The sequence below is a fragment of the Littorina saxatilis genome, linkage group LG12 (assembly GCF_037325665.1).
Source record: "Littorina saxatilis isolate snail1 linkage group LG12, US_GU_Lsax_2.0, whole genome shotgun sequence".
Taxonomy (NCBI): domain Eukaryota; kingdom Metazoa; phylum Mollusca; class Gastropoda; order Littorinimorpha; family Littorinidae; genus Littorina; species Littorina saxatilis.
In genome coordinates this window covers 70,644,260-70,671,154 of record NC_090256.1, presented here as the reverse complement: position 1 = coordinate 70,671,154, position 26,895 = coordinate 70,644,260, and the positions used below count along the sequence as shown (strand labels likewise).

The window sequence follows — 26,895 nt, the reverse complement described above, 5'->3', positions numbered from 1 at the left end:
TAAGGAAAAGAAAACCAAACCAAGCAACTAGTCAGAGAATGCCACATCAGTCTCAATCAATCAATCTATGTCAATCAATATGAGGCTTATATCGCGCGTATTCCGTGGGTACAGTTCTAAGCGCAGGAATTTTTTTAATTTTTTTTAATTTTTTTTTTTAATTTTTATTTTTTATGCAATTTATATCGCGCACATAATTATTCAAGGCGCAGGGATTTATTTATGCCGTGTGAGATGGAATTTTTTTACACAATACATCACGCATTCACATCGGCCAGCAGATCGCAGCCATTTCGGCGCATATCCTACTTTTCCCGGCCTATTATTCCAAGTCACACGGGTATTTTGGTGGACATTTTTATCTATGCCTATACAATTTTGCCAGGAAAGACCCTTTTGTCAATCGTGGGATCTTTAACGTGCACACCCCAATGTAGTGTACACGAAGGGACCTCGGTTTTTCGTCTCATCCGAAAGACTAGCTTTCCTTAGCCAATTAGACTCAATCAGAGCTACAGCTTTCCATCAATCTGAGAACGACGTTTTCACTTTGCCCAGCACTGCCTTGAAGTCTTCTTGCCACACTCGACAACAACAGTCAGTAGAATCTCAACATTAGACAGATCTAGATATGGAACTTTTCAGCACGTGTACATGTAACGTCATCAAATCTACTTTTTACATCACGTGTTTGCCAAGATCTGCAGTCTTGGTGGGAGCAAAAAAAAACCGTATGCATTTGGAAAAGTGAGTCGCGGGTGGCAGCAATATCTACACGTACGCGTACAGATCTTTGCTACACGTTCGATCATCTAGAACACTGTATTGAATAAAGCGAGGTCAAGAATAAAATGTGGCAATGGAGACAAACTCAAACATACATACTTTTGCACATGTTCATTCACAAGCTTATACAGTATCTTCTTCTTCATAAAGACATAATTATGGACTTTTAACTCCCAAGTGCAATCATGATCAAATCACACTTCATGCAAATGTAATAGATTTCCTTCAGTATTACAAACAAGCATGTGGTTTGCAAATATCTTTGAAGCTGAATCTGCAATCAAGCCCTGACGAAAAGCCGATAATTACCGGAAAATATACTTTTCTTCATTAAAAACGCGAAAGGAAAAGTCATTGATTTAAAGTGAAACCTTTAACGATAGCTGCAGAAACAAATGACTGACTTTAGAATTATTTAACTGCGAATGCAGTCTACAATGTTTGTTTAACTTTAGCTTGGTTTCTTTAAAGAGTTACCTCCCTTCTAAAAACTGTGCTTAAGTTGAAAGTAACTTTACTTATCATGAACTAAGATGTCAGAAAGAAAGGAAGAAAATAAATACTTTGATATAAATAGGTTATCACAGAAGTGTTTTCCATGTAAACAGCTTATTTTCTATCATCCTCAACTATGTAAACACCAGACCTCATCTAAACTTGTATGTCTGAAGTTATTTGATGTTGATGTCTGATGTTGTCATGTCATATATGTAAAAAAAAACAAAAAAATTGTGGCCGTTATTATACTCAACTTCAGAAACAGCATGTTACTCTTTTGGTTCACCTCTTCTCCGTGCAGTACCTTTAATCAATACCATGCACAAAGAATGATTCAATCGCACCAGATTGAACCACAAAGGGTTGTCTTGTACGTGCCACGACCGAGAGTACACTTACACTTACATAGTTCTGAAGCTTTATTTTGTACGCAAATTTGTCACATACTTTGCATTTCTGGCAATATTGTTGGTAAACTGAATACCTGAGACCAACCCTGGTAAGTAGCCTTAATCAACTGACCATTCAAGTCATTTCTTTGTGGTTTTCTTCACCTGATTTGGGTTTTTTCAATGGAGAAATTAACATTTATAATGGAGAAGATTATACTTTTACGCAGCCAGTAAGCAAACAAACCTACTTGTCAACATCACCATAATATGTCAAACAGTAAACTGAGGGAGAAATGCTGCATTTCAGTTGCATACACCTAGCACAGACAGGAGGGGGAGGGGTCAGGGAATGCCGTGTTTCTCTTTGTATCGCTGTCGGGCCGTGTCCAGCATGGCTTGCTTTCTCTCCTGCAGGGACATCTGACGCGCCGGGGCTTGCTTGTGGAAAGACGACGCCTTGAAGGTCGTGGCGTCAAGCTGAAACGCAACATTTCATTTTCAATTTCTTTGTGATGATAATAATAATAATAATAATGGACACTTATTTATCGCCCCTTCTCACCTGAGCTCACGGCGATGTACAATAGCAACAGCGTGCACACACACACACACACACACACTAAATACAGTTGACGGACAAATGAGAGTATGTAGGTGGATATGACTGTGAGGGTGCGGGTATGGATGTGTACATTTTATGTGTTATTTTATGTTTTGAGAGTGTGATTTTATGTGATGTTATTTGTGTAGATGAGCGAAAAGAAAACTTTCTGTTTGTCTTACATTCAGTTGATAAAGTTGTATTAAATTGAATTGAATTGAAATAAATAACACACTCGCACAGACATGATTTTTTGGGGCTTGGTAGGCGAGTCAGGGGAGAGGAGGAATACAGTAGCATGATTTGAGATCTCATAATGTGCCACTTTAGTGCGCTAACGTGTGTCCTGTTAAGACAATGACATCAAATTCTTCTTTCTTTATCAAAATAGCCTGTGACTCCACAGTCTCCACCTTGTGTGTGTTTTAAAAACCCCCAGAGAATTAAGAGATTGCGAGACATCACTGACCATGGAGATCGCTTCGCTTCGTACGGCTGAAAAATATAGTTCGGCTATTGGCTATTTTGCTTAAGCGTGTTTACAATTTGGGGCAATACCACATTCTTACTTCTTTTTCTGAAGCAGATTGCTGGGGTGGTGATGGAGGTTTCTGCTCCAAGTCCACGCGCCCTTCTAAAATGTTGGTTATCGTTACGTCTACATCACGCGTTTGCTCTGAAAAACATAAAGACACCAAACAATTACACTATAGTTATCAAATTTTGCTTTCAAAGTGTTGATTACAGCACTTTTCTTTTTTTTCTTGAAGCTGCAGTTTCTTCTGTGGAAATTCTGTAAATATTTAGGCAGGTTGCCTTATCAATAGTTCCACAGAGGGGGATAATCACACAACTCCTCTTTCTCTGGTGTGCACTCTCTCACACACACACACTGCCACGCTCACACACACACACATGCACACACACACTAACCCAATCACACAAGCATCAAACACATTCAAACACACATACTGCCATGCACACCAGGGCCTCACATCCACGTCGGACATCGGACATATGAGGATATTTTTTTCAAATGTCCTATACATTTTTCATGCAGGAGGACAAATGTCCTATTGTTTTTGTCACAAAGTGGTCAATGTCCGATTATTATATCATTTGATCCGGACATCGTCAGTACTTCTCAATTTACAGTAGTTTGAATGCTATTTTATCGATGTATTGCGAAGCGATGTGTAGCAGACGAAATTAGACACTTTGTGCCTCTAGTACCAAAGAGTTTCCAAGGCTCGCAACTCGGAATGCTCGAAGCCAGTTGAGAGTTGCCTCCCTTCGCGCTTTCCCCGAAAATAACAAACATGCCGCCTAAACGAAATCTGATCCCAGAAAAGGGACAGAAGAAATTACACTTCAAGTCCCTTCCCTCATCATCTGTCAGTAGCACGGAAACTGAGCTTCCTCCAGCCCCAGAGCAGTTAGAGCCCGATCGCCCAGGTGAGAATGTCGATCGCGATAGTCAAACATTGGAGCCGAAGAAAAACACTACCCCCTCCCTCACCCCCACGCGTAACTTCGTCTCAAGCTGGGCGACATCATTCCCGTGGGTGTCGCATGACCAAGAGAGGAACTTATGTTTTGCACCTCATGTCAGCACACAGGGAAGTCCAACGCTTTTACCGTTAGCTGTTCGAACTTTTGCAAATCGGCCCTTACCGATCATCAAGAAACCAAAGACCATGCTGTTAGTGTGCAAGTGCCATCTCTCCAGAGAGACAAGGAGATAGTTGAAACCTGACAGCTGACAAAACAAGAAAAGGGGGCAGCTGTGGCAGTCAAAGCTGCTCACTTTTTGCCCAAAAAAGTATTTTTGTTCTTTTACCCTCGTGCCAAGAAACTAGTCAAGTTTAATTATATTTACGTTTTGTTACGGGAAAAAAATGTCCTATTGATTTGTTTTTGTTCAGGACAAATGTCCTATTACTTTTACATTGGCCAGGACATGTGTTTTATGCTACCTCTCATGGATGTGAGGCCCTGGCACACATACATACAGACAGACACACACACACACAGCAAACAACTTCAAATATAAGAAGGCTAGCTATTCATAAACACACCCTTTTGTAAATCTTATTAAGCGAACACAGTGAAGACAAGTTACATAACAGCACTGCTAAAAGAAGGAAAACAGTGCGACGTGTACCTAAGTCCTGCAGCACAGCACGAGTGGTGGCATGCGGCAAGACTTCCCTCACGTGCTTCAACATCACGTTCAGGGCAGGATCGGATGACGTCACCTCCTCCGGCTGTTGCTGCTTGGCCTTCGTCTGCTCAGGATGACTGGGAGTCGGCCCTGCAAGGAGACAGACGCTCAGTTGCCAACACATGACATGGTAATGCTCTCACGGAGATACAGTGCTACCTTCTTACGGTGCATAGTCACACAAAAAGCGAACACAGACTTTCTGTTAATGGGCTGGATGTATTCGTTGCCATGCCAAAACCGATGAGGAAGTCAGAGACGAGTTGCTTCCCTTACATACATAGCGTACTGCTGAGACAGTAACACAACAATATAACACAGTGCTCGGATAGTTACCAATAGTGTAACATACAGTATTAACGAACCTTTCAAATGCTGCTTATTCAATTCATAGGAAACAGGAATTCTGCCCAAGGAAAATGGCTACCTTTCTGTCTCCCTTTGTTTTGCAATAAAAAGCCCAAAATGATTGCCGTTTGAAACTCAAAACTATGAATTCAGACAAATAAATGCAGGTGTATGGATCTGTGGGATGCTCAGTGCATTTGCCAGGTGTAGCCGACCGTTGGTTTTCACTCTACTAACGTGTGCCTACAAACAAGGAACACTGTTTGTTGTCTACATCTCCTGGATAACTTAAACATGTACGTCCTAAATAACATGGCTGCAACTGCCAGTGGGTTGGCTAAGTCGGCTTGCGTTATACAATCTCACACTGTATAACAAGAAGTGGACGTCAAACAGAAAGCAGAGAAATTCGCATCGTCACAGACACAAAGGCTGAACAGCATTCCATGTCACTCACCAGATGATGGAGGCGTCACCACGGAAGATGCTGACCGAAGTGTCCTGGTCTCTCGCCTGTCTTTCATAAAGTCTTTGACGTCAGCCGGAGTCACTTCGGTGGAACACACACCCAGCCCCCTGGCTAGGTTCGACTGCACTCTCTCACAAAACTGATCGCTGCTCTCTGACTCCCTCCGCTCAGTCAGGGGCATAAACCTGCACAACAAGGAAACATATAATTACTTGTTGGTTGAAACAAGATTTTCTTCAAATTTAGTACATGCATCATGAAACTAAAATATGCAAACAATTAGGGCACAAACTCATGCTACTTGGCCAAAACATGTACAAAATTGTACAAACAAAAATGACCTGTTTAGCGCCACAATCCAAAAATGAATCGCAATCTTTTTCATGAAAATGGAAAAATCATTATGCTCAAGTAAACTGGATTCATTGTTTCTTTAGCATCAACACTAATTCCATAAAACTCATTCCTACCTTACTGACAGGCAAAGCCATTTATCAATTCTATTAGTGAAAGTGCCCAGAAAAAGAGCACCTTTCAAGTCTTATGGTAGGAAAAGGACTGGTGTGCCTAATCCATCTAGGTAGTTGTTGTTTTGTAAGTTTCAATTAAATCCTAGAAAAAAAAAAATTGCACAGCGCAATCCCACTCCCTGTCTACCCATTTCAAGTCAAGTGATGTTGCTCTGATTGTGCAAATATTCATAAATCGAACCCTTTCACAAATTTAAAATTCGCAAACTGTGGTAACTTCCTTCCATTGTATTTTGAATTCTTTATTAAGAGGTTCCTTAGTTGCTCACACCATGCTGAAGAAGTCAGCGACAAGCTGACAAAATAATAATTGATGAAGAAAATAACAAAAGTGGTGTTGTTGTGTTTGCTTTGTTTTGACAATGATCAGATCCCAATGTGGTCACAGGCATGACAAGAGGCGAATCAATCAATCAATCAATGAGGCTTATATCGCGCATATTCCGTGGGTACAGTTCTAGGCGCTCTGCAGTGATGCCGTGTGAGATGAAATTTTATACGGCCAGTAGATTGCAGCCATGTCGGCGCATATTTACCTTTCACGGCCTTATTCCAAGTCACACGGGTATGGAAGACAATTATTAACTGTGCCAAAGCAATTTTGCCAGGAAAGACCCTTTTGTCAATCGTGGGATCTTTAACGTGCACACCCAATGTAGTATACACGGGGGGTGGTTCGGACACCGAAGAGAGTCTGCACACAAAGTTGACTCTGTGAAATAAATTTCCGCCGAACCTGGGATCGAACTCGCGCTGACAGCGGCCAACTGAATACAAATCCAGCGCGCTACCAACTGAGCTATATCCCCGCGAAGCCTTCAAGGCTCACGTAAGAAATCGACAAACAGTAACACAAACTCAATCACTCCGTCACACATACACACACACACAGTAAGCATAGGTGACACTGTGCAAGAAAGCGAGACACTAGATCTAGATCTGTTTGTCTGCATGTAGCCTACTTACAGGGACACGACTGCCAACTAGTCTCGGCCCGCTCAAAATAACAATGACCGAGACTTTCAGTAATTCCTTCGCGTGACGTCTAACCCTCTTACGCCATAATGTGACGTCTTCAAATGTTAAAGTTTCTACCACAGACATACATACATACATACATACGCACGCACGCACGCACGCACAGACAGACAAAAGTTAGCATCGCATAGGCTACACTTACGTGAGCCAAAAAAGAGTCTAAAACTGTGACATGCTCAGGAAAACTTTTAGCCTAAAAAGGAGACACACAAAGAAAGGCTAGACAAATCCAGTCACACTTATAAGCTCATAAACACACTATAAGTTCAAAAAGTAGTTTATTTTTAACAAACTAGTAAATTTAAATCCCGGCATATGTTCATAACTTGTCACAACGTCACAAACTTTATTTAACCTTACAAGTGCACTATGACAGAAAATAAACATAACCCAAGCAAAAAACCCACATTAAATGACTTTAAATATCAAAACAACACCAAAAACAAAAATCTAACATTATTACACCCGACAAGAGTATTGTGTACAAAACCGTCACATCATATCACAAAAATGCAACAAAAAAGGTGACAAAAGACGATTTCTGACCCCTCAGTACAAAACACATGTAAAAGAGATAGACACCAGACAGCCACAGCAAGGAGAAATGTAACCACAGAGGATGAAAGGAATAACATCCTTTTTCACTTCATCCGTAAATAATTGCTAAAAATTCAAGATTAAAACAACAATTAAACCACACGGAATGAAACCAACATCAAGTATAGTTAGAAATGCTTACAACTATGAAGTTAAAGTGGCAAACAAGCAAAATCCGGTTATAGGGGCTAGACAATTAAAAAAAAACCAGCAGCAGTCAAACTTTGTTCATAACATCACAGCGTGACATAACCAAAACAGATACATTAAAACAAGAACATTCTGACCCAACAGGCAAACAAATGTATGGACATCTCCAAATAAATGAGAAGAACCATTAAGAAGTAAAAGTTGTGGATGAAACCACCATAAATCCACTATACAGCAAAAGAAACCTATGTGTACATAACAGCACGCAAAGTCAGAGGATGAAAGTGCCCATATCAGCTAAAAATGGTGCCACAATAACTGCAATCAACAAATCTGAGAAAGAAATTAGTAGCAAAGGGACACAGTCACCATTTTAAATTAAAAAACAAGATAACACATGTAGCAGGTAAGAGATAAGAGGGAAAAATACATATGTACATAACGCCACACTGTGACACCTACGATTCTGAGTGATGTATCTTAAACAGATGCACACCTACAAAGGCAGAAATTATAAGAAAACAAATGACACACAGAAGGTACAAATAAACAAGTCGCGTAAGGCGAAAATACAATATTTAGTCAAGTAGCTGTCGAACTCACAGAATGAAACTGAACGCAACGCAACGCAGCAAGACCGTATACTCGTAGCATCGTCACTCCACCGCCCGTGGCAAAGGCAGTGCCCGTGGAATTGACAAGAAGAGCGGGGTATTCGTTGCGCTAAGAAGGATAGCACGCTTTTCTGTACCTCTCTTCGTTTTAACTTTCTGAGCGTGTTTTTAATTCAAACATATCATATCTATATATTTTTGGAATCAGGAACCGACAAGGAATAAGATGAAAGTGTTTTTGAATTGATTTCGAAAAAAAAATTTTGATAATAATTTTTATATATTTAATTTTCAGAGCTTGTTTTTAATCCGAATATAACATATTTATATGTTTTTGGAATCAGCAAATGATGGAGAATAAGATAAACGTAAATTTGGATCGTTTTATAAATTTTTATTTTTTTTTACAATTTTCAGATTTTTAATGACCAAAGTCATTAATTAATTTTTAAGCCACCAAGCTGAAATGCAATACCGAACCCCGGGCTTCGTCGAAGATTACTTGACCAAAATTTCAACCAATTTGGTTGAAAAATGAGGGCGTGACAGTGCCGCCTCAACTTTCACGAAAAGCCGGATATGACGTCATCAAAGACATTTATCAAAAAAATGAAAAAAACGTTCGGGGATTTCATACCCAGGAACTCTCATGTCAAATTTCATAAAGATCGGTCCAGTAGTTTAGTCTGAATCGCTCTACACACACACACACACAGACAGACAGACGCACATACACCACGACCCTCGTTTCGATTCCCCCTCGATGTTAAAATATTTAGTCAAAACTTGACTAAATATAAAAAGCAACTTGCAGCCCTGGAACATAAATTCAGATCATCATCAGAAAATGCAAGAAAAATGAGAATGTGTACATAACATTACAACAGGAGATTATCTTTCATGCATTGAGTGCTGGTGAGTACTGCTCACTTAGATTTTGTCAGTTGGGAAATGATCACTGTTTATCAACAGACATAGGAACAAGAATACATGAAAAATTCTAAGTGTAATATGATTGTGAAATAAGTTATCAATTCTGAAGATGGTTAAAACAGGATGTGTAAACAAAAAAACTTGAAGCTCACAAAAAAAGTCTGGTCTCAGCCATAAGTCTCATGTATGCCTCCAGAAAGACTAAGCAGCAAACTTGTAAATAAAAAGCCCAGTGTTCAAGGAACATCATGTAGTCGTCCTCCTTGAAGACTCGCAGGATGTTGTACACGGGTATAAAAAAAAACCTGTACATATTGGAGGCCATTTTCTCTTCCCACAGCCCAATTCCTCAGGAAGACTTCCCAGGCTCCCTCAGCAGTAGCTTTTGTGATCTGAAAGAAAAAGCGATTTGCAATTATAGATGCATGTAGTTTCTGAAATGCTTGCTATAATGTTTGGATTTTACACTATCTGCTATCATCACAGCAAAACGATATGAAGTGACGTTATGAACATTTTCAGGGTCATAAAAACAGCTGAATGCAGTCATCTACTGCTCAGATTTTAATTCTATTAGCAAAAAAGAACAAGATTTGATCGTAGTAAAGAACTCTCTACTGCACAGCCTTCAGAACAAGATTTCAATAACGTGTACATGATGTCACACGTCAGCCAGACAAATCTCGAACTAAAGGAGTGTGACGTTATGAACACGCAGTCATGGAAGAAAACACGAATCCCACAGAGAAAAGTCTGAATCTCATAACCCGGTCATTTACAAAGAACAACAAAAAATTAAACCACAAGTCTGAAAGAACAAAAATCAAAGAAAATCATTGATAAAAATGTTAAATATTCCGTGCCTAGCCCGAAGACAGTAATCTCATGATGTGACGTTATGAACATCGCACCGTACTTTCTCAACCGATTTCCTAGCCCGTCAGAAAGTCTCTTTCAACGTAGGAACAAAAGAAATCAACATAGTAATGTTTCCACCTATTTGTACAAAGATTCTATTTGTATTAGCTTAACCATGCATCGTACGTTATCCGTCACGACAACAGCTTCGTATCTGAACAATCAAAATAAAATTTCTTCATTATGCGTCAGATCAGAGACTTCGTTTAGTGCGCGATATTTTTGACTTGCACTCAACCATCGTTACAAACAAACAAAACACGTTTCAAACAGCAATATTACTTACAAAATTGATAAAACTTACCATCAAAGAAATCACGACAAAACACTTACCTCCTGTGTTCTCTTATTCCTCGTTCGTTTCAAACGCAGACTTCTTCAAATGAAACTACGATCGCATGCTGGAGAACAGTAAACAAAGTTTGTTCACACCTCTTGTAGAAACAAGTCCATGTGCGGAAGAAAATATAGTACTTAACTAACGCGTCACGACGCATCACGCAGTTGGCCGAAAAACCTTTCCCGTACCGCTGTTTATCATTGGATTCGTGTTTTAAACTCATTTTCACACAGAAGAATGATTTTTCATCGTAAATCAACAAAAAGTTTGTTGTTCTGAAAGTTGAGAATGAATCTCGGCTCATTAATACACTCGGCCTGAAAATCACGACAGAGAACGACGTACATTCTAGCCTATGGTAATCTTCCGGTAAGCTTCGACTTGGCAAACTTCGGGGCACTTCAAACTTTGCAAGGGAAAGACCGACAATTTCAAATTAGAATCTCCGTATTTTTTTCTAAATTTTGGACAGTGATATGACAGTATGCGAAAGTTTGCTGAGCACACTGTACTAGGTGTCACAGAATTGCAACAGATCACCGTCAATAATCACCAACAAAACATCGATTATATTCCATACACGTGAACCACACGCTACGGAGTCATGTCCGAGCCGAGAAAAATACCTTCTTCGTCAATGCTCTTCATGTTCACGATTTTAAATAAAAAAGAAGCATCAACAAGAGACTTTTTCCGGAGGTTGTATCACTTCTTCTGACTCAACGCCATTTTGTGCCTGTGACCATGAATGCAATGAATGCCCCAATGACCAACACCATCAGAAAACACATGGAACTTACTTGATGCTGTAGACTGTGAAGGGAACGAAGAAACTGAAGAGAAGGTCTGCCCACCATGGGCTGCTGTATGTCGACTGTTCAAGAAAAATCAGAATATTTACCAATTTGTACTGTGCGTTTAATGTTTGCTAACACAGCCACATTATTCTTACACTAAGAATAAAGAAACGCCTCGTTAAAAACAATATTGCTACAAAACAAGACTACACTAAACACACTGGAAAAACTTTTATCATATGGACAGATGTATCTGAAAAACTGTTGTCTTTGCTTTCAAAACATAAATTTATATTTTTAAACTTTTGAAAGACATACTTTCCAAAGGTATTTATTTTTATAAAAAAAAGGCACAATATATATTCATTCCCACCCACTATGAGTATGATGTGTAATATACCATTTATTCATACAACAGTAGCTCTTGTAATGTAAATATGTTAGCAACACTTACAATATTGATGTCAAAGAACCACCTCTTTGCAATGATGCCAATCTGCAAAAAAAAACAAAACCATTTTAATCAAATTAAAAACAACTTTGCGGGCACACAAGCCTTTCTACACACATTCTGTCATTCTATTCAAGGTTTACATCTTCACCATTATCCATCTATGACTCTCACTTCCACACACACACACACACACCCACATATTCAAGCATGAAATAATGATGGCAACTTACAGGCTGTATGGCAGCTCCAAGCTGAAATGGCAGAGTTCTGAAACAAGAAATACAGCACAATGTATCACAGGAATTATACTGCTCTGCAGCTGTGTTAGTCTCATCATCAAAGAGGTTAAGCTAAACAAATACATAACAGAAAGAACACATATGGTAATGCAAAAGAGCATTAATCTCCAATATGGGGGAGGGGGGGGGGGCAATCCTTCAACTTAAAAATACAAACGCAGTTGTGACAAGTGCTTCCAAAGGTTAACAGTTTTGAAGCATGATTTTCAAATATCATTAGTTTATCCAAAACTGCGAACAAACATTGAAATAACAAAGCAGCTTGACTCTTTTTCTTTTTCTGAAAGTAAGACCAAGAGACTATGGTACCTGAATTTCATCAGCCCGAGGATGCTGTTGGCTCTTCCTCCTTCCGGGAATAACAGAACGGGCAACGTGGAACCTGGAACAGAAACAATATCATGAAGGGGTGTGAAAATCAAACATACCAATTGATAGAACCAACAAGCAAGGTAAAACAAGTTAACTGTCTCAATCTTAAAAAAGTGTCTTTTTTTTGCTCAACAATTTTTACCCTGCCCAATCTTAAATGTATCTACTTGCAAATATAAACATGCACCGCACTTTTACACTAAAATTGAACATTACCAGCCATATAAATGGCTTAAAGTTACAGCCCTTTTAAAGAACTCAACAAAACCTGAGGAAATCATAAGGAGATTGTCAAAATGGATCAAAATTAACAGAGGCTCAGACAACAACAAAAAAATCAAAATGTGAAAAGCAAGGTGTCAAAAGGGGATGTCTAGCATACCATCCATATAAACGGCCTATAGTGTTACCTAGTGACAGAGCTTGCTGACCCTCCACGGTTTTCTTGATCAACTGCACGCAGTCGTCTTTGCTCAGTTCCCCAGAGATTGCCACCTGGTTGCACATCACTGTGAAGTCACCACGATGAGCTGACGCTTCCACAACCTACACAAAAAGAAAACATACCGTAAATTTGATCACAGATCTACCTTTCATGGGATTCTGTACTCTGAAGTACCTACACTTTTCTACAAGTAGCCTTAATTTCACTTATCCCGTTTTCAAACCAAAATAGCTGTTACTATTTATACATACATATGTACAATTATAACTTATAGCTAAACATAGGGTCAGCCAGTCTGAGCAATACAAACCACGCAGAACAGTTGTTTCATTTTGTCCAATTTACTGTCGTAATTGATTACCATTCACAAATTTGCATAATTTTTTTCCTTTTTTTGGAGGCATCATCTATCGTCACATATATATCTTCAACATCAATAAATTTCTTATATAGGTTGCCTAGTATCTGAGCTTAAACTTCAACCAGCATTGCCTTATTCAGTTGAATTTTGAAGTTGAAAACGAACAAGAAACAGAGGGGTTCCTAAAAATGAGACCAGCATCGTAGAACGTACCATATCAACACAACTATTTTTGTATTTAAACACTTAGGCCTAAAAAAAAAGGTGTGGTTACGGTAACCCGACCTACCCTATTTTTAGGGGCCAACCCTATAACTTTTTATTACATTTGTAAAAAAAACAAGAAGGGCAAAGCCCATACGACTCACATGCTTGACCTTGACCTTTACATGACCTTGACCCTGACTAAACTAAACCTAGCAATGACATCATACACTAAGAACTGCTTTACACATTTTTCCTACCAAAATACATGTGACCTTGACCCAAGGTCAAGGTCATCCAAGGTCATGCAACACAAAGCTGTTAATTCAAGACATAGGAAGTACAATGGTGCTTATTGGCTCTTTCTACCATGAGATATGGTCACTTTTAGTGGTTCACTACCTTATTTTGGTCACATTTCATAAGGGTCAAAGTGACCTTGACCATATGTGACCAAATGTGTCTCATGATGAAAGCATAACATGTGCCCCACATAATTTTTAAGTTTGAAACAGTTATCTTCCATAGTTCAGGGTCAAGGTCACTTCAAAATATGTATACAATCCAACTTTGAAGAGCTCCTGTGACCTTGACCTTGAAGCAAGGTAAACCAAACTGGTATCAAAAGATGGGGCTTACTTTGCCCTATATATCATATATAGGTGAGGTATTAAATCTCAAAAACTTCAGAGAAAATGGGAAAAATGGGAAAAATAGCTGTTTTTTAGACAACATTTATGGCCCCTGCGACCTTGACGCAAGGTCAAGATGCTATGTATGTTTTTTGGGGCCTTGTCATCATACACCATCTTGCCAAATTTGGTACTGATAGACTGAATAGTGTCCAAGAAATATCCAACGTTAAAGTTTTCCGGACTGCCGGACGGCCGACTCGGGTGAGTACAGACTCACTTTTGCTTCGCATGTGAGTCAAAAAAACCAGTGCAGAAAACGCAATGAAAGCGAAAGCGCTCGAGTCGCACACTTATTTCCCTGTCAAGTAGGTTTAATTTGTACACATTAGAAAAAAAAGTAAAAAAAAAAAAAAGTGATTGCCTACCTTCCTACCCTATTTTTGGGGGGCTATGTTACCTTAACCACACCTATTTTTTTTGTGGCCTTAATAGCCAGTCTACAGACTTTGTGATCGACCCACTTACCAAAATGTAATGCATGACGAGGTTAAGAATGAAAGGATCAAGGCTGGTCATGTGGTTTGCAACCAGGACCAGTTGCTGCCGGTCAGACCTGATGCTTCCATTGGTCGTCACCACAAAGCCACACACAGTGAACATCAAGCGCAGTAGCACACTGAAAACCACAGGAGTAAAAAGTTTCAGAAACAATGAAAATGAATCAGTTGTTCACATCCAAAAACAAACAAGTTATGTCAGTGTCCTCTATGCATCCTATACGTTCCTCACAAATTATGTAAAAATTCTCACGTCAAGAGCCACCAAATCTTGTATGTCCAAAATATAGTTCAGCTTGTAATTTTGTAAAACTATTATCCAAATGTACACATACATTTTTTTAACACAGAAAATCAAGTTTCATATTGAGAAGAGACAGTTCTACCAGCACTATCCTGATACATTTGCAGTGATGTACATTTTAGTCGGTCTCCGGTCTCTGACCGATCCAATTTCCCCAGGACCTATAGCTTTAACCCCAGCAGGACACAGGTCCGATTAACCTACAGAAGAAGTGGTCAAGGGTCCGATTGTTTTTGACAATGAAGCGGACATGCGGACTGTTCAATTTTCAAGAGGAAAGCTTGTTTTGGTTTTGCCAAGCGAAAGTAAACACTGCGTGAGGAAAGCTGGTTTCGGTTTTGCCAAGCGAAAGTATGCACTGCGTGTGACCAGTTTGTTGAGTGAACGAGGCACCATATGGGATCTGATTCTTTGAATTAATTTATCCTCAAGTTGGATCAAGAAGAAAAAAGAAAACCAAACCCATATGGTGCCTCGAGTGCATTCATTGGCTCAGCAATAAATCGTTTAAACCAATGGGAACCACCCGTGCATGTTCCCATATGCGCAAGGCATTACTTTTCGTCATAATATTCGGAAAAACCGTTGTGCGTTTGAACAAAAATTAAACGAAAGAGAAACGACATGGGTCCGAAAAAAAAGCTCAAAGCAGATAAAAATCAGCAGACATAATTGATGTCCATGCTGCCTACGCCAGCCACTGTGGCTTCAGCTGAACCAACAACAACGTCAACCGAGAACGAAATCGTCGAAGTGGAGAGTGATGGTGACAGTCGCGGAAGGTGGAAGAATTTAAACTGAAAAATCTTTTTAAATGCGGTTTTACGAGTCGTGTTTTTGTCCTATTGAAATTGCAATCTCAGGACACTGTGTCCTATTGATTTTCAGTCTTCAGGACAATTGTCCTAAAGGCTGCTAGAAAAATGTACATCACTGCATTTGTAGTTAAGATTAAGATAGGAAATCCATGAAATCCTTATTTCAACACAGGCATTAACTGATTGGCCGTGGCTGGAGAACCGGCGAGTCAGTTACGGAGCCCCAAGGCTCGGGGACCGGCACTCTCCACTGACAAGCTTCCAAAGTTTATTTTTGCGGTCCGATGGGTCGTTCATTTAAGATTTTCTTCTAAAGTTCAATTCAAAGAACTGTGGTCTTTGCTTTTTTGGAGAAAGAGTAATGGAGATTAGGTTTTTTTTTAGACACAGAAAGACTTGTATTTCGACAACAGCGTGATCACCGTGATGAGCAACTGACCGTAGCGAGAGATGCGGTTAGCAGGTGTCACTGTCAGGGACAAAGGTCGAAATAACTCAAAGCAAAGCAGACTTATGTTTTGCCATAACTGAAAAAAATGTGTTGTTTGTTTGTTTTCCATGTTAATGATTTATGTACCGGTTAACTAATGGTGCTCAGTTTAGTCTATCTAGCCTCGGGGCCAGTCACAGTGATTCACGTTGCCTTGGCTCGCGGACAACGTCAGTTCAGTGATCAACTGATGCCAAATCAGTGACTCGTGCTCGTGAGCTTTGTTGCTGCAATCTTAGTTCGATCACCAAAATGCTTTGGAATAAAAAAGAGAAGAGACAAAGAAAAGAAAGGAGAGTTAAGAAGGCTGAAAAACTGAAACAAGTTAAAAAGATTAAACAAATAAAACACAAAAAAAGTCTCGTTGGCAGGGGTCGAACCTTCCAACTCACGATCTCTAGTTCCCTAACATCTGAGCTAAGAACGGATATATCTGCCACAAGAGGGAAACTGAACTAGGAATGTCTATTTTAGGAGATACTGTAGACTGCCGGTTCCCGAGCCACTCCGTAACTGATTAAGTGACTTTAATATTTTCTCAAAGTGGCTGAAGGGTACTGCAATCTCCTGAGTGATTTAGCCTAGTGAAGGGTTACTCCATTCATCACAATTACTGAATCTAAAATGTTCACTAGCTTTTAATTCTTTAGTTTTAGTATGTGTTGTGGCTTCTTTAGGAAAAATTAGGGAGACAGTCATATTTTTACTGACCTGTGAACAAAAGATATTTTGGATAGAAAATAGTAAATGATGAGTGCATGGATGAAGATAAAACACCGTAGGACCATCAGCAACACACCAATGGGAATGTAGAAAATCAGTGGTATTAAACTCAAACCATTCTGGAACCTGAAACAAAATAAACTGTAATTAGGCAAAAAATTCACAAACTTTTAATGAGGGAGAGTTTATAATTCCCAACTATGATATGTTTATGAACAAGAATCACAAAAGAGGTGTAGCCTTGTATGTGGATAGTAAGTTGAACGCACGAGAGTGCGATGATGTTAACGTAAGTAACTTTGAGGAAAGCGTTTTTTGCACCTTTAACAGTGCAAACAAGGAAAGTGTTCTGTTGGGCTGTATTTATCGTAGCCCTAACACCAGCTCTGAGGAGAACGATAACAAACTATTCCAAATGATGAGGTCAAATGAAGTGGCACAGTACGACAAAGTATGTATTATGGGTGATTTTAATTTCCCAGGTGTTCGTTGGGATGGGGTGTGGACAGGTGAAAAGAACAACAACATAATAGAGCATATTCTTGACTCTTTTTTGATTCAGAAGGTTCAGGAACCTACCAGACGGAGAGTGGGCCAGAGGCCGACCCTGGACGATTGGGTTCTAGTTAATGAACAAAATTTAATTTCTGATGTTGATCACCTTGACCCTGTGGCCAAGAGTGACCATGATGTTTTAAGTTTTCAGTTGTACATTGCGCAACAAAAAGAAAATCAGGAGGCGAAATATAACTATAACCTTAAGAAAGGTGACTACAGTAAGTTTAGAAGAATAGTTAAGGAGCATGACTGGTCAAATCTGGCCGAACTCGGCGTGGAGGAGGCCTGGAGCTGCATAAAGACCGTGCTACATGATGGTATGGAAAAGTGTATTCCCAAGGTAAAGAAAACACATAAAAAAAATATGAAACCTAAGTGGTTGGATAATAAAGCCATGAGGCAGATAAAGAAAAAGCATAGCGCTTATAAGAGATATTTATGCACAAAGTCCGGACATGACTACCTAAGATACATTAAGATAAGAAATACTTGTACAAAAGACCTGAAAAAATCCCGTAAGGAATACGAAAAACAGATTGCAAAAGAAGGGAAGATAAACCCTAAGATGTTTTGGAAGTACGTCCAGGAGAGAATGAAGACTTCTACAGGTATAAGCACTTTGAAAAAGGTGGATGGATCTTTTGTGGTTGACGATATGGGTAAGGCAGAAACCTTAAATGAGTATTTTTCTAGCGTTTTTACACGCGAGGACGTGTCAGACATCCCGACTATGACGGAAGGCTGCTATTCAGATGGGGCATCCTTATCTGAAATAAGAGTGACACCCTTAGCAGTTAAAAAGAAACTGAAAGAGTTGGATGAAAATAAAGCCCAAGGGCCTGATCTAATCCCATCAAAGGTACTTAAGGAGTTGTGTGATGAACTATCTATCCCATTATGCTTACTGTTCAACAAATCTTTGGAATCTGGAAATATACCAGGTGATTGGAAAACAGCGGAGGTAACCGCTATTTTCAAAAAGGGTACCAAGTCAGAACCAGGTAACTACAGACCAGTAAGCTTAACCTGTGTAACATGCAAGGTATTGGAGTCTCTTGTTCGGGATTCTATAGTGTCTTATCTCACAGACAATAATTTATATGCTGACTGTCAGCATGGTTTTAGAAAAAGACGTTCTTGTGTCACTCAACTCATAGAGGTCATGGAAGACCTCACAAAATTCGTTGATGAAGGTGAAGCCATAGATATAATTTACTGTGACTTTAAGAAGGCCTTCGATACTGTGCCGCATGAGAGATTACTCCTAAAGCTTGCATCGTATGGGCTTAGTTCCAGCGTCCTTCCCTGGATTCGGTCATTCCTGAGTGGCCGGTCCCAGAGGGTACGAGTTGGACAGGCAACGTCGAACCAAGCAGCAGTTCTCAGCGGAATTCCACAGGGCAGCGTTTTGGGGCCGGTTCTATTTACAGTGTTTATAAATGACCTACCAGATGTGGTTAGTGGTATAGTGAAGATTTTTGCGGATGATACAAAACTGTACAATAAAGCAACAAACAGTTCAGTCATGCAAAAAGACATACACTTACTTCAGGATTGGACAAATAAATGGAAATTATTTTTTAATGTTTCAAAGTGCAATGTTCTGCATTCTGGTAAAAAGAATCCCAAATATGGCTACGTGATGACTGTCAATGATGCTATTGAAAAAATAAATGTATGTGATGAGGAAAAGGACATCGGTGTTGTTTTCGACAGCAATTTGTCATTCGACCCGCATATTCGAGGAGTTGTGTCAAAAGCTAATCAGAGGATTGGAATTATCAAACGAACGTTCTCATTTCTTGACAAGGACACCTTCTTAAAGCTATACAAAGCCTTTGTGAGACCACTGGTGGAATATGCAAATGTGGTGTGGAGCCCATTCCTCAAGAGACAGTCTCAGACAATTGAGAGGGTGCAGCGTCGAGCAACTAAAATTCTAAAGGAGTGCCGGGATAAGTCTTACGCGGACAGACTCAAATACCTAGACCTCCACTCTCTGAAGGGAAGGAGGACAAGGGGTGACCTAATACAAACATATAGAATTATAAATGGGGTGGATGACATTGACATGCACAAAATATTCACATTCAAGCAGACAGACAACACCAGAAACAGCCACGGAAAAATCTTTGTTCAACACTGTAAGACTAACAAGCGCAAGTTTTCGTTTTCTCAAAGAGTTGCTAACAATTGGAATGCACTACCCGCTAACATAAAATTCGCACCCACAGTAGACGCCTTCAAAAACTTCTTGGACAATTCTCCAAAATTTCTTAACCTTTTTTACGACTTTGATTGAAAGCATTGAAAGAATAGGGATTTAGGCATGCAAAGTATCTGACAAAGAAGGGGCACCAATAAGGCCTCGCGGCCTTCGGCTAACAAATATAGCCGCCCCTATATACTACTACTACTACTACTACTAGTATCACATTCTATTCATTCATTTACTTACTGGGCAATTCACAAAGGCTCAAATTTTCAACAATTAAGTTCTAAATGCATCAACTTCACTTCTCTTTTCATTACAAAGTCAGCCAGCAGGAATACAGTACTCATCAGTCGTACTCCTCATTCATCAGGAAAGCAAGTGGGGTGGTTGGGAGGAAGCAGGACAATTTCACATCAACACATGAACGACGACTGACTGACAAGGTACAGAAGATTTTGGCTGACGACTCGCACCCACTCAGACCGGAATTTGACAGTAGACGGACAGACAGGAGCAACAGATTCAGACAACCAACCGCAAGATCCACACGCTACAGAAATTCGTTCATTCCATCTGCAATTCACATCTTCAATTCTCAGGTGGGGCGGTAGATGCTGGTGTTGTCGCTCTGATGCACGGGGTCAGTGTTCTGTATTGTTTCAGTATTGTTGATTTTGTTTTGCATTCTACTCTCTTAATCTTAGACAATATGTGATAACCGGCAAGGTGCTGACTTTCTTTTGTGCATTGTTGATGGTGAATGCATGTTAATTTATTTTTAATATACTTTCTTATGTGATAACCAATGTGCTATATTTTCTCAGGACAAAGAACAAATGTTTATTTTGAATGTTTTATGTATGTTATTATTACGGACACAAACGCTCAGCAATGTAATTTCTCTTTTAGAGATTAATAAAGTTATTGTATTGTATTGTATTGTACTTATTCGGTACCCCTCTTATTCCTTGTTTCGATTACAAAAAAATGGTTTAAATTTGTGTCACTGCATACGAGACCCGCAGACGCACCTGTTCAGAATGACAATTTTCTCAACGTTCACAGTTGCCATGTCTTTGCGATGAATTATCCTGCTATAAAGGTACAGTCGTCAAATGAGTTGTCAGATGCAAACCCTCATCCCATGGGCGCCGCCATCTTTGAAAACACATAAATGACGTCACGCGAAACATCCAAAAACACAGAACTCTCTCCAAATTGTGACACTTTCATGACGACAAACTCCGCTACCATGTTCAAAATGTCTCCAATTTCCATGAATAATTGACTTGTTGTTAACAAAATAAAGGTAAAAGGCTTCCAGTTCTGGATTTAGCTGATCCGCGTCGTCGATACAGCTGTAATATTGTGAAAGATATCGGTATTTCTATAAAGCTGCATTTCCTCTCTGCACTTTCGGTCCTTCGGCACGTTGGTGTGTGTTCACGTGTTTGATTGTTCACTCATGCATTGACGAAAATGCCCGTGTGTGAGGTTTGTGAAGGGGAAGACTACTACGAAGAAGATGGACAGTACTACTGTACGGTGTGCAACACTCAGTCACAGGTCACTCCACCTTTCTACTTCTGTTGAAATTACGCATTTTCATAAGCAAATCTGTCGTTTGTGTACATGAGCGGCATTTTCTTTCTCAATTTTTGCGTGTCGCGTGGAAGGCTGGCGGGCAAATGCACATGTATGCTTCGGCCATGCAGACAAAAGAGATTGTCATCATTTTCACGAGTTTTCATTCACAAACACCTGGGAAATAAATCTCATGTTCCCCATGCAATAAATCGAGGTGGTGAATGGGTTTGAGCTTTCAGGTGAAACGTGGATTGTCAAAGCCAATCAGGCTGATTGTTTGAGGTGTGGAACCATCGCGGCTTTGGATTTGTGTTTCCGAGGACAACGATTGTAAGCATTCACTCTGAAAGACCCAATCAATGTTGATAATTACCACGGCGACTCATGGTCAATTTGCAACTTATCTCTGTAATTGCAAAATCCACAACGAAAAGTCATAAACAAAAGAAATATGCTGAACACTTACTGAACTCGCACGTATGATCGCAGCTCCGTACATTTTCAGACTGGAAGAAAAGCGTCAACAAGCTACGTTTGACGTCACATACAAGGTCGAGCTACTGTGACGATGCTTTGTGGCCCGGAGTTGGATTCTAAAAATTCGTCTCCCTGTGGGTTATTGTGCATTTTGTCGCACAACCAAAATGATGACAAAAAGTTAAACGATGTTTGGTGGCTTGTCGTCAGACCAGCATTTTGTTGTTGGTCCTCGGGGAGCATATCGCCTTTTGTCTCATATCAACCGCGGCCTTCGGCCTTGGTCGATAGAGATCAAAACAAAAGACGATATGGTCCCCTTGGACCAACAAAAAAGCTGGTCTGGCAACAAGCCACCAAACGTCTTATATTGTCGCTGGGTGTGCTTACAAAAAGAGCATACACAATGTTTACGGACGGGACAGCATATATATATCCGACAGTCATGCGCCGCTGATTTGCCTGCCAGACCGACTAGACTTCGCTCGATAAGGTGTAATTTCATACCGTCATATAACCCTTTAGCATTGTACTGAAAGTATCAGTAGTAAAGGCTTTAAACTAAAGTTAAATTATTGTTACTATATATTGCCTGTATTGGTAATCTTAAACTTCAGTGGTTTTAAACTACTCACTAATGCTGCGCTGTATCCTAGGCATTGGTGTTTGCTGTCGCCTGGTGGTCTTTGCCGGGGTGCTCTTTTCCATACGTGTCACACACGTGTTCGAACCTGCAGCGGGACTCGTAGAGGCATGTGCCTTTGTTTGTGTACTGCAGGCACACCTTCCCACTGGGTCCCACAGGTCGTCAAATACCGCCGCTTCCCATCGTGGCCTTGCCGCTTTTGTTGCCTAGAACTTGTTGGGTACGATCACGGAGAATCACTGTGGACAGGTGGGGGTTGGGGGTCCCCCAAGCAAACCCGCTGGTAGCCTGGCGCTTCCTGTACTCGTCGTCATACAGGAGCACCGACTGCCAGGAGAATCTTGCGCCGAGCTCGCCCACCATCTCTGTATGACCGAGGTAGGCTTCGTGGTCGAAGTCCGGTGCATTCATTAGTTTTGCCATTATTCTTGCATTTGCAACGATCCAGTGGCAAGGGAATACTTTGTCCAACTTTGGTTTGTTGGCCAGCTTGAGTGTCACCTCTTCCTCCACCGCCATAGAAGCCGGTACGAAGTCAACAATTCTTAAAAATGTCTCACCTAATGAAGCGGTAGACTGTATGGCCATGTTGCCAAGAGGGCCCTGGAGCGGTGCCACTTGGTCGGCAGCACGCAACGGCCCTCCCCCATACTTCTTTTGCAGGTCTGCCACTGCCGCTTTTAATTCCACTATGTGGCCTCTTTTTAACTTGAGGCTTTCCAGGTCCTTTTCTCTTGCATATTTCAAAGCACTGAGGGTTGTGAACTCCTCTTTTTCCAGAACCTGAACCACAGGTTGGGGCAGATTCTTTGCCCATGAAGTAAAATTGAACTCCATTTTTGCAGAACTGAAAAATCGCTGAACTTGCTTGCTGGCCGCTGTGCTGCTACTAATGACTTCGGTCCTCGCTCTCTCTCTCTCTCTCTCTCTCTCTCTCTCTCTCTCTCTCTCTCTCTCTCTCTCTCTCTCTCTCTCTCTCTCTCTCTCTCTCTCTCTCTCTCTCTCTCTCTCTCTCTCTCTCTCTCTCTCTCTCGGACTCCCTTATCTGTTACCATTGTTTCATTCCAGATGCTGTCCTTCACTCATCACCTCCCCCCTGCCCTCCAACCCTCTTCCATTCCCTGCAGTCGTTCCCATGGGACTCTGCTATCACTTCCTCCTGCATTACCTCTACACCTCCTCCCCCCCCCCCTTTTTTTGCTGCATATCTGTCTGGTTTAAATAGAGTTTATGGTCGCTGACCGCTCCCTCTAAACTCACACAAATTCATAGCTCAGAATCCACTGCAATTTTAAGCCTCCAATTTTGCAGAACCTGCCCTTGTAAGCATAAGAAGTCATTTTAGATACGTGGAATAAACTGTATGGTTGCATATCGTTTACATGCTTTTTCTTTGAAAACATCGCCAAAACCTCTATTTTTGATGGAGGGGAGGCAACTCTGTGTCAATATTACGATGGCAGGGAGGCAACTCAGATTTTTCCGATACAGTACTACGTAAGCATTTTCTAGTCATTTTCGTTAGATCAAATACCCAAATTAATTAATTATGCTTAAGTTTGGAGGTCAATCCGTCAATGAATTTCACGACAAATGTTCTTTAGCTTGATTACAGGGACTTGTATCACAAATAAGTAAAAACTGGCTGTGGATTTTGAGCTATAAATTTAACACGCTAAAGAGTTAAGTTCAAGATTACCCCTGTATTTAATCAGAGTGAGCACAATTAACTGAAGTTTTGGCTAACAGAAGGATCTATCCTCCCCCATTCTGTGTACATTTTGTGTATGGAGACACAGGGATGCAGTCTGATAATGAAACTACTGGGATGTCACTGTCAGGCACACCACTCTGAAAAGATTGGTATCAGCACACAAAAATGCATGCATCACGAAGACGAGCTAAATGTTGAACCCTATTTTTGCTGGGTATTGAATTGTTTTTCCTTCTCACAGAGCATGGTGGTTATGGAACTGGATGAAACTCACATGCCGTCATCCTTTGGACTGCTGCGTGAAGTTGGCAAAGGGAGAAGAGCATTGGAGAAAAAGAGTGGTAAGGTGTTGTTGTTGAGTGTACTCAGGTGCTAAGTACTTGTGGGGCTGTAGGTCTTGATATTTGTTAAGGTAAAGTGTGAGTGCGTTTAGCTCAATGTTTTACATAGCACAGGTACCGTCCGGCTGAGAGGATGAAGTTGGTAGAGATTTTTATATTTTTGATTTACGGTGCATAACGTCATTTACTTCTGCTGCCTTTTCAGAGTTAATTTTCTCAGGATTTTTTAACGTCTTGAATTGTTAAAGGGGGGTTTGACTGTGCAGCCTGCACAATATCTGACAGCAGATGAATGTACCACTAGTGTTAGCCTTTTCTTGTTGTTGTTAACAAAACTACGTTGTTGTTTTCATCTCTTTTGTTCCAGAATATGTGGCAGGTCGCCCCTGGTCAAAGTATGAGGCCTACCAGCTGATCATGCAGGGTCAGGCCAAGGCACTCGTAAACCACAAAGCTGATCCATCGGTCCATGTAAGCTTATAGATGGTTTTCATAAATAACGCCAGTCGGGTTTGTATGGGTTCTGGAAGAGTTACCTTTTCTTGCAAAACCTCTGCCAAACATTGGAGGGGCCAATCACTAGTCAGGGGAGTGTCAAAACCTCTGCCAAACATTGGAGGGGCCAATCACTAGCGAGGGGAGTGTCAAAACCTCTGCCAAACATTGGAGGGGCCAATCACTAGCCAGGGGAGTGTCAAAACCTATGCCAAACATTGGAGGAGCCAATCACTAGCCAGGGGAGTGTCAAAACCTCTGCCAAACATTGGAGGGGCCAATCACTAGCCAGGGGAGTGTCAAAACCTCTGCCAAACATTGGAGGGGCCAATCACTAGCGAGGGGAGTGTCAAAACCTCTGCCAAACATTGGATTGTATGCGGCTTTGTTATCTGAAAACATTTTCTGAATAAAATTGTTTAAACCAAACATTGGATTGGGCCAATCACAAGCGAGGGGTGTGTCGGGAGCACGTGTTTCCCACACTCCCCTCGCTAGTGATTGGCCCCTCCAATGTTTGGAAGAGGTTTTGCAAAAAAAGGTCATTCTTCCACAGCCCATACAAGCCCGACGGGAGTTATTGTCAGAAATCGTCTCTTGTTCACCCTCTTCTTTATCATGAAAGCGTTAAATGAATTGGTATTATACAGTGATACTTTAGATGAGCGGACACTTCCCATGAAAGACATCTCCAATTGTCTCTAGCTATTACCTTGACAAAAATGTACCTGTCATGAAAGGATGAAAGGCTGCCTGGAATAAAGGATGAAAAGCTGCCTGGATTAAAGGCTGAAAGGCTGCCTGGAGTAAAGGCTGAAAGGCTGCCTGGAATAAAGACTGAAAGGCTGCCTGGAATAAAGACTGAAAGGCTGCCTGGAGTAAAGGCTGAAAGGCTGCCTGGAGTAAAGGCTGAAAGGCTGCCTGGAGTAAAGGCTGAAAGGCTGCCTGGAGTAAAGGCTGAAAGGCTGCCTGGAGGAAAGGCTGCCTGGAGTAAAGGCTGAAAGGCTGCCTGGAGTAAAGGCTGAAAGGCTGCCTGGAGTAAAGGCTGCCTGGAGTAAAGGCTGAAAGGCTGCCTGGAGTAAAGGCTGAAAGGCTGCCTGGAGGAAAGGCTGCCTGGAGTAAAGAGGCAGTTTGATGTGGTCCCAAGGGTGTGGTTTTGAAGCATCTAGGTATCGCTGTAAGCGGTTCTGTGAGTAACTTGAACTGTACATTTTATATACGTAGTCAGGCGCACTTTACACTTGTTCAGATGATGAACTAGGATTTCTGGGAATTTTTTTTCTAGGATTTTTTTTTCTTCGTTTAACTCAAAACAGTCTTGAGTAATTCTTAAAGGTTAAATGACCACCCCCCTCCCCTCAAATTTGATTTAGATTATTTAACTTTTAAGTTAACTTATGATGAGATCCACCTTCTCTCATCCCTGAAACTGGAAACATTTCCTATTGCAGGATTTTAGTTCATGTCTATTTTTTATGCAGCTGGAAATTGTATACATGTCTATTTTCTTTTTGTAGGATGTGATGTTACGTCTGTGGGCGAAGTACCTGTCGCTACTTGGGGTTGCGTTTGTTAACGAGGGAGAAGTTCGCCTGGTGCCAAAGGGTCTGGAGGGTGCCAAGCACACCTGGCAAAGGTCAGTACCTTCACCTGTTGCAGACGGTAGCTCAGTTGGTAGAGCACTTGACTTGTGATCCTGTGGTCGCAGGTTCCAATCCGGGCCGGGACGGACACGGGTCAACTGTATGTGCAGACTCGGAGACGGTATCCGTGTTCCACCCCCGTGTCACCACTGGGGCATTTAAAAGACCTTGGTCATTCTGCCATAAGTGGAGTTGGCTGAATACACCTAAACACGCAGACACCTTGGTAGCGCGACTCTGTTGCTGCTAGCTTTCCACTGGGAGGAAGTGAACCGAATATCCTAGCAATGGGACAATCAAGTAATGTAAATGTAAAAAAAAA

At 40.9% G+C, this 26,895-nt stretch overlaps 2 protein-coding genes across 2 annotated transcripts in view; one reads left to right on the top strand and one right to left on the bottom strand.

Annotated features, from left to right (window-relative positions):
- Positions 1–161: 161 nt before the first annotated feature.
- Positions 162–20,833, bottom strand: LOC138982688 (lipid droplet-regulating VLDL assembly factor AUP1-like). The gene is made up of 12 exons (XM_070356015.1): positions 20,702–20,833; positions 16,886–17,023; positions 14,531–14,681; positions 12,771–12,906; positions 12,298–12,370; positions 11,920–11,956; positions 11,690–11,731; positions 11,239–11,312; positions 5,307–5,503; positions 4,442–4,591; positions 2,847–2,953; positions 162–2,153 (listed from the first exon to the last, which is right to left on the bottom strand). Exons 1-12 carry the CDS (start codon positions 20,740–20,742, stop codon positions 2,019–2,021), a joined length of 1,281 nt encoding a protein of 426 aa, XP_070212116.1. The 5' UTR covers positions 20,743–20,833; the 3' UTR covers positions 162–2,018.
- Positions 20,834–21,049: 216 nt separating this feature from the next.
- Positions 21,050–26,895, top strand: part of LOC138982687 (TATA box-binding protein-associated factor RNA polymerase I subunit B-like) — a 28,244-nt gene continuing 22,398 nt past the window's right edge. Inside the window, exons 1-4 of the mRNA XM_070356014.1 lie at positions 21,050–21,236; positions 24,336–24,435; positions 24,803–24,906; positions 26,448–26,566. Coding sequence (XP_070212115.1) covers positions 21,150–21,236; positions 24,336–24,435; positions 24,803–24,906; positions 26,448–26,566 — 410 coding nt within the window. The 5' untranslated portion in view covers positions 21,050–21,149. The remainder of the gene's footprint in view (positions 21,237–24,335; positions 24,436–24,802; positions 24,907–26,447; positions 26,567–26,895) is intronic.

Bases quoted from the DNA above. Each gene is read 5' to 3' on its own strand.
- LOC138982688 (XM_070356015.1), bottom strand. From the start codon at position 20,742: ATGGCAACTGTGAACGTTGAGAAAATTGTCATTCTGAACAG. The intron at 5,504-11,238 runs GTAAGTTCCATG...CTTGTTGTGCAG, and splicing joins TTCACAGTCTACAGCATCAA to GTTTATGCCCCTGACTGAGC. The intron at 2,154-2,846 runs GTAAGAATGTGG...GTTGCGTTTCAG, and splicing joins AATCTGCTTCAGAAAAAGAA to CTTGACGCCACGACCTTCAA.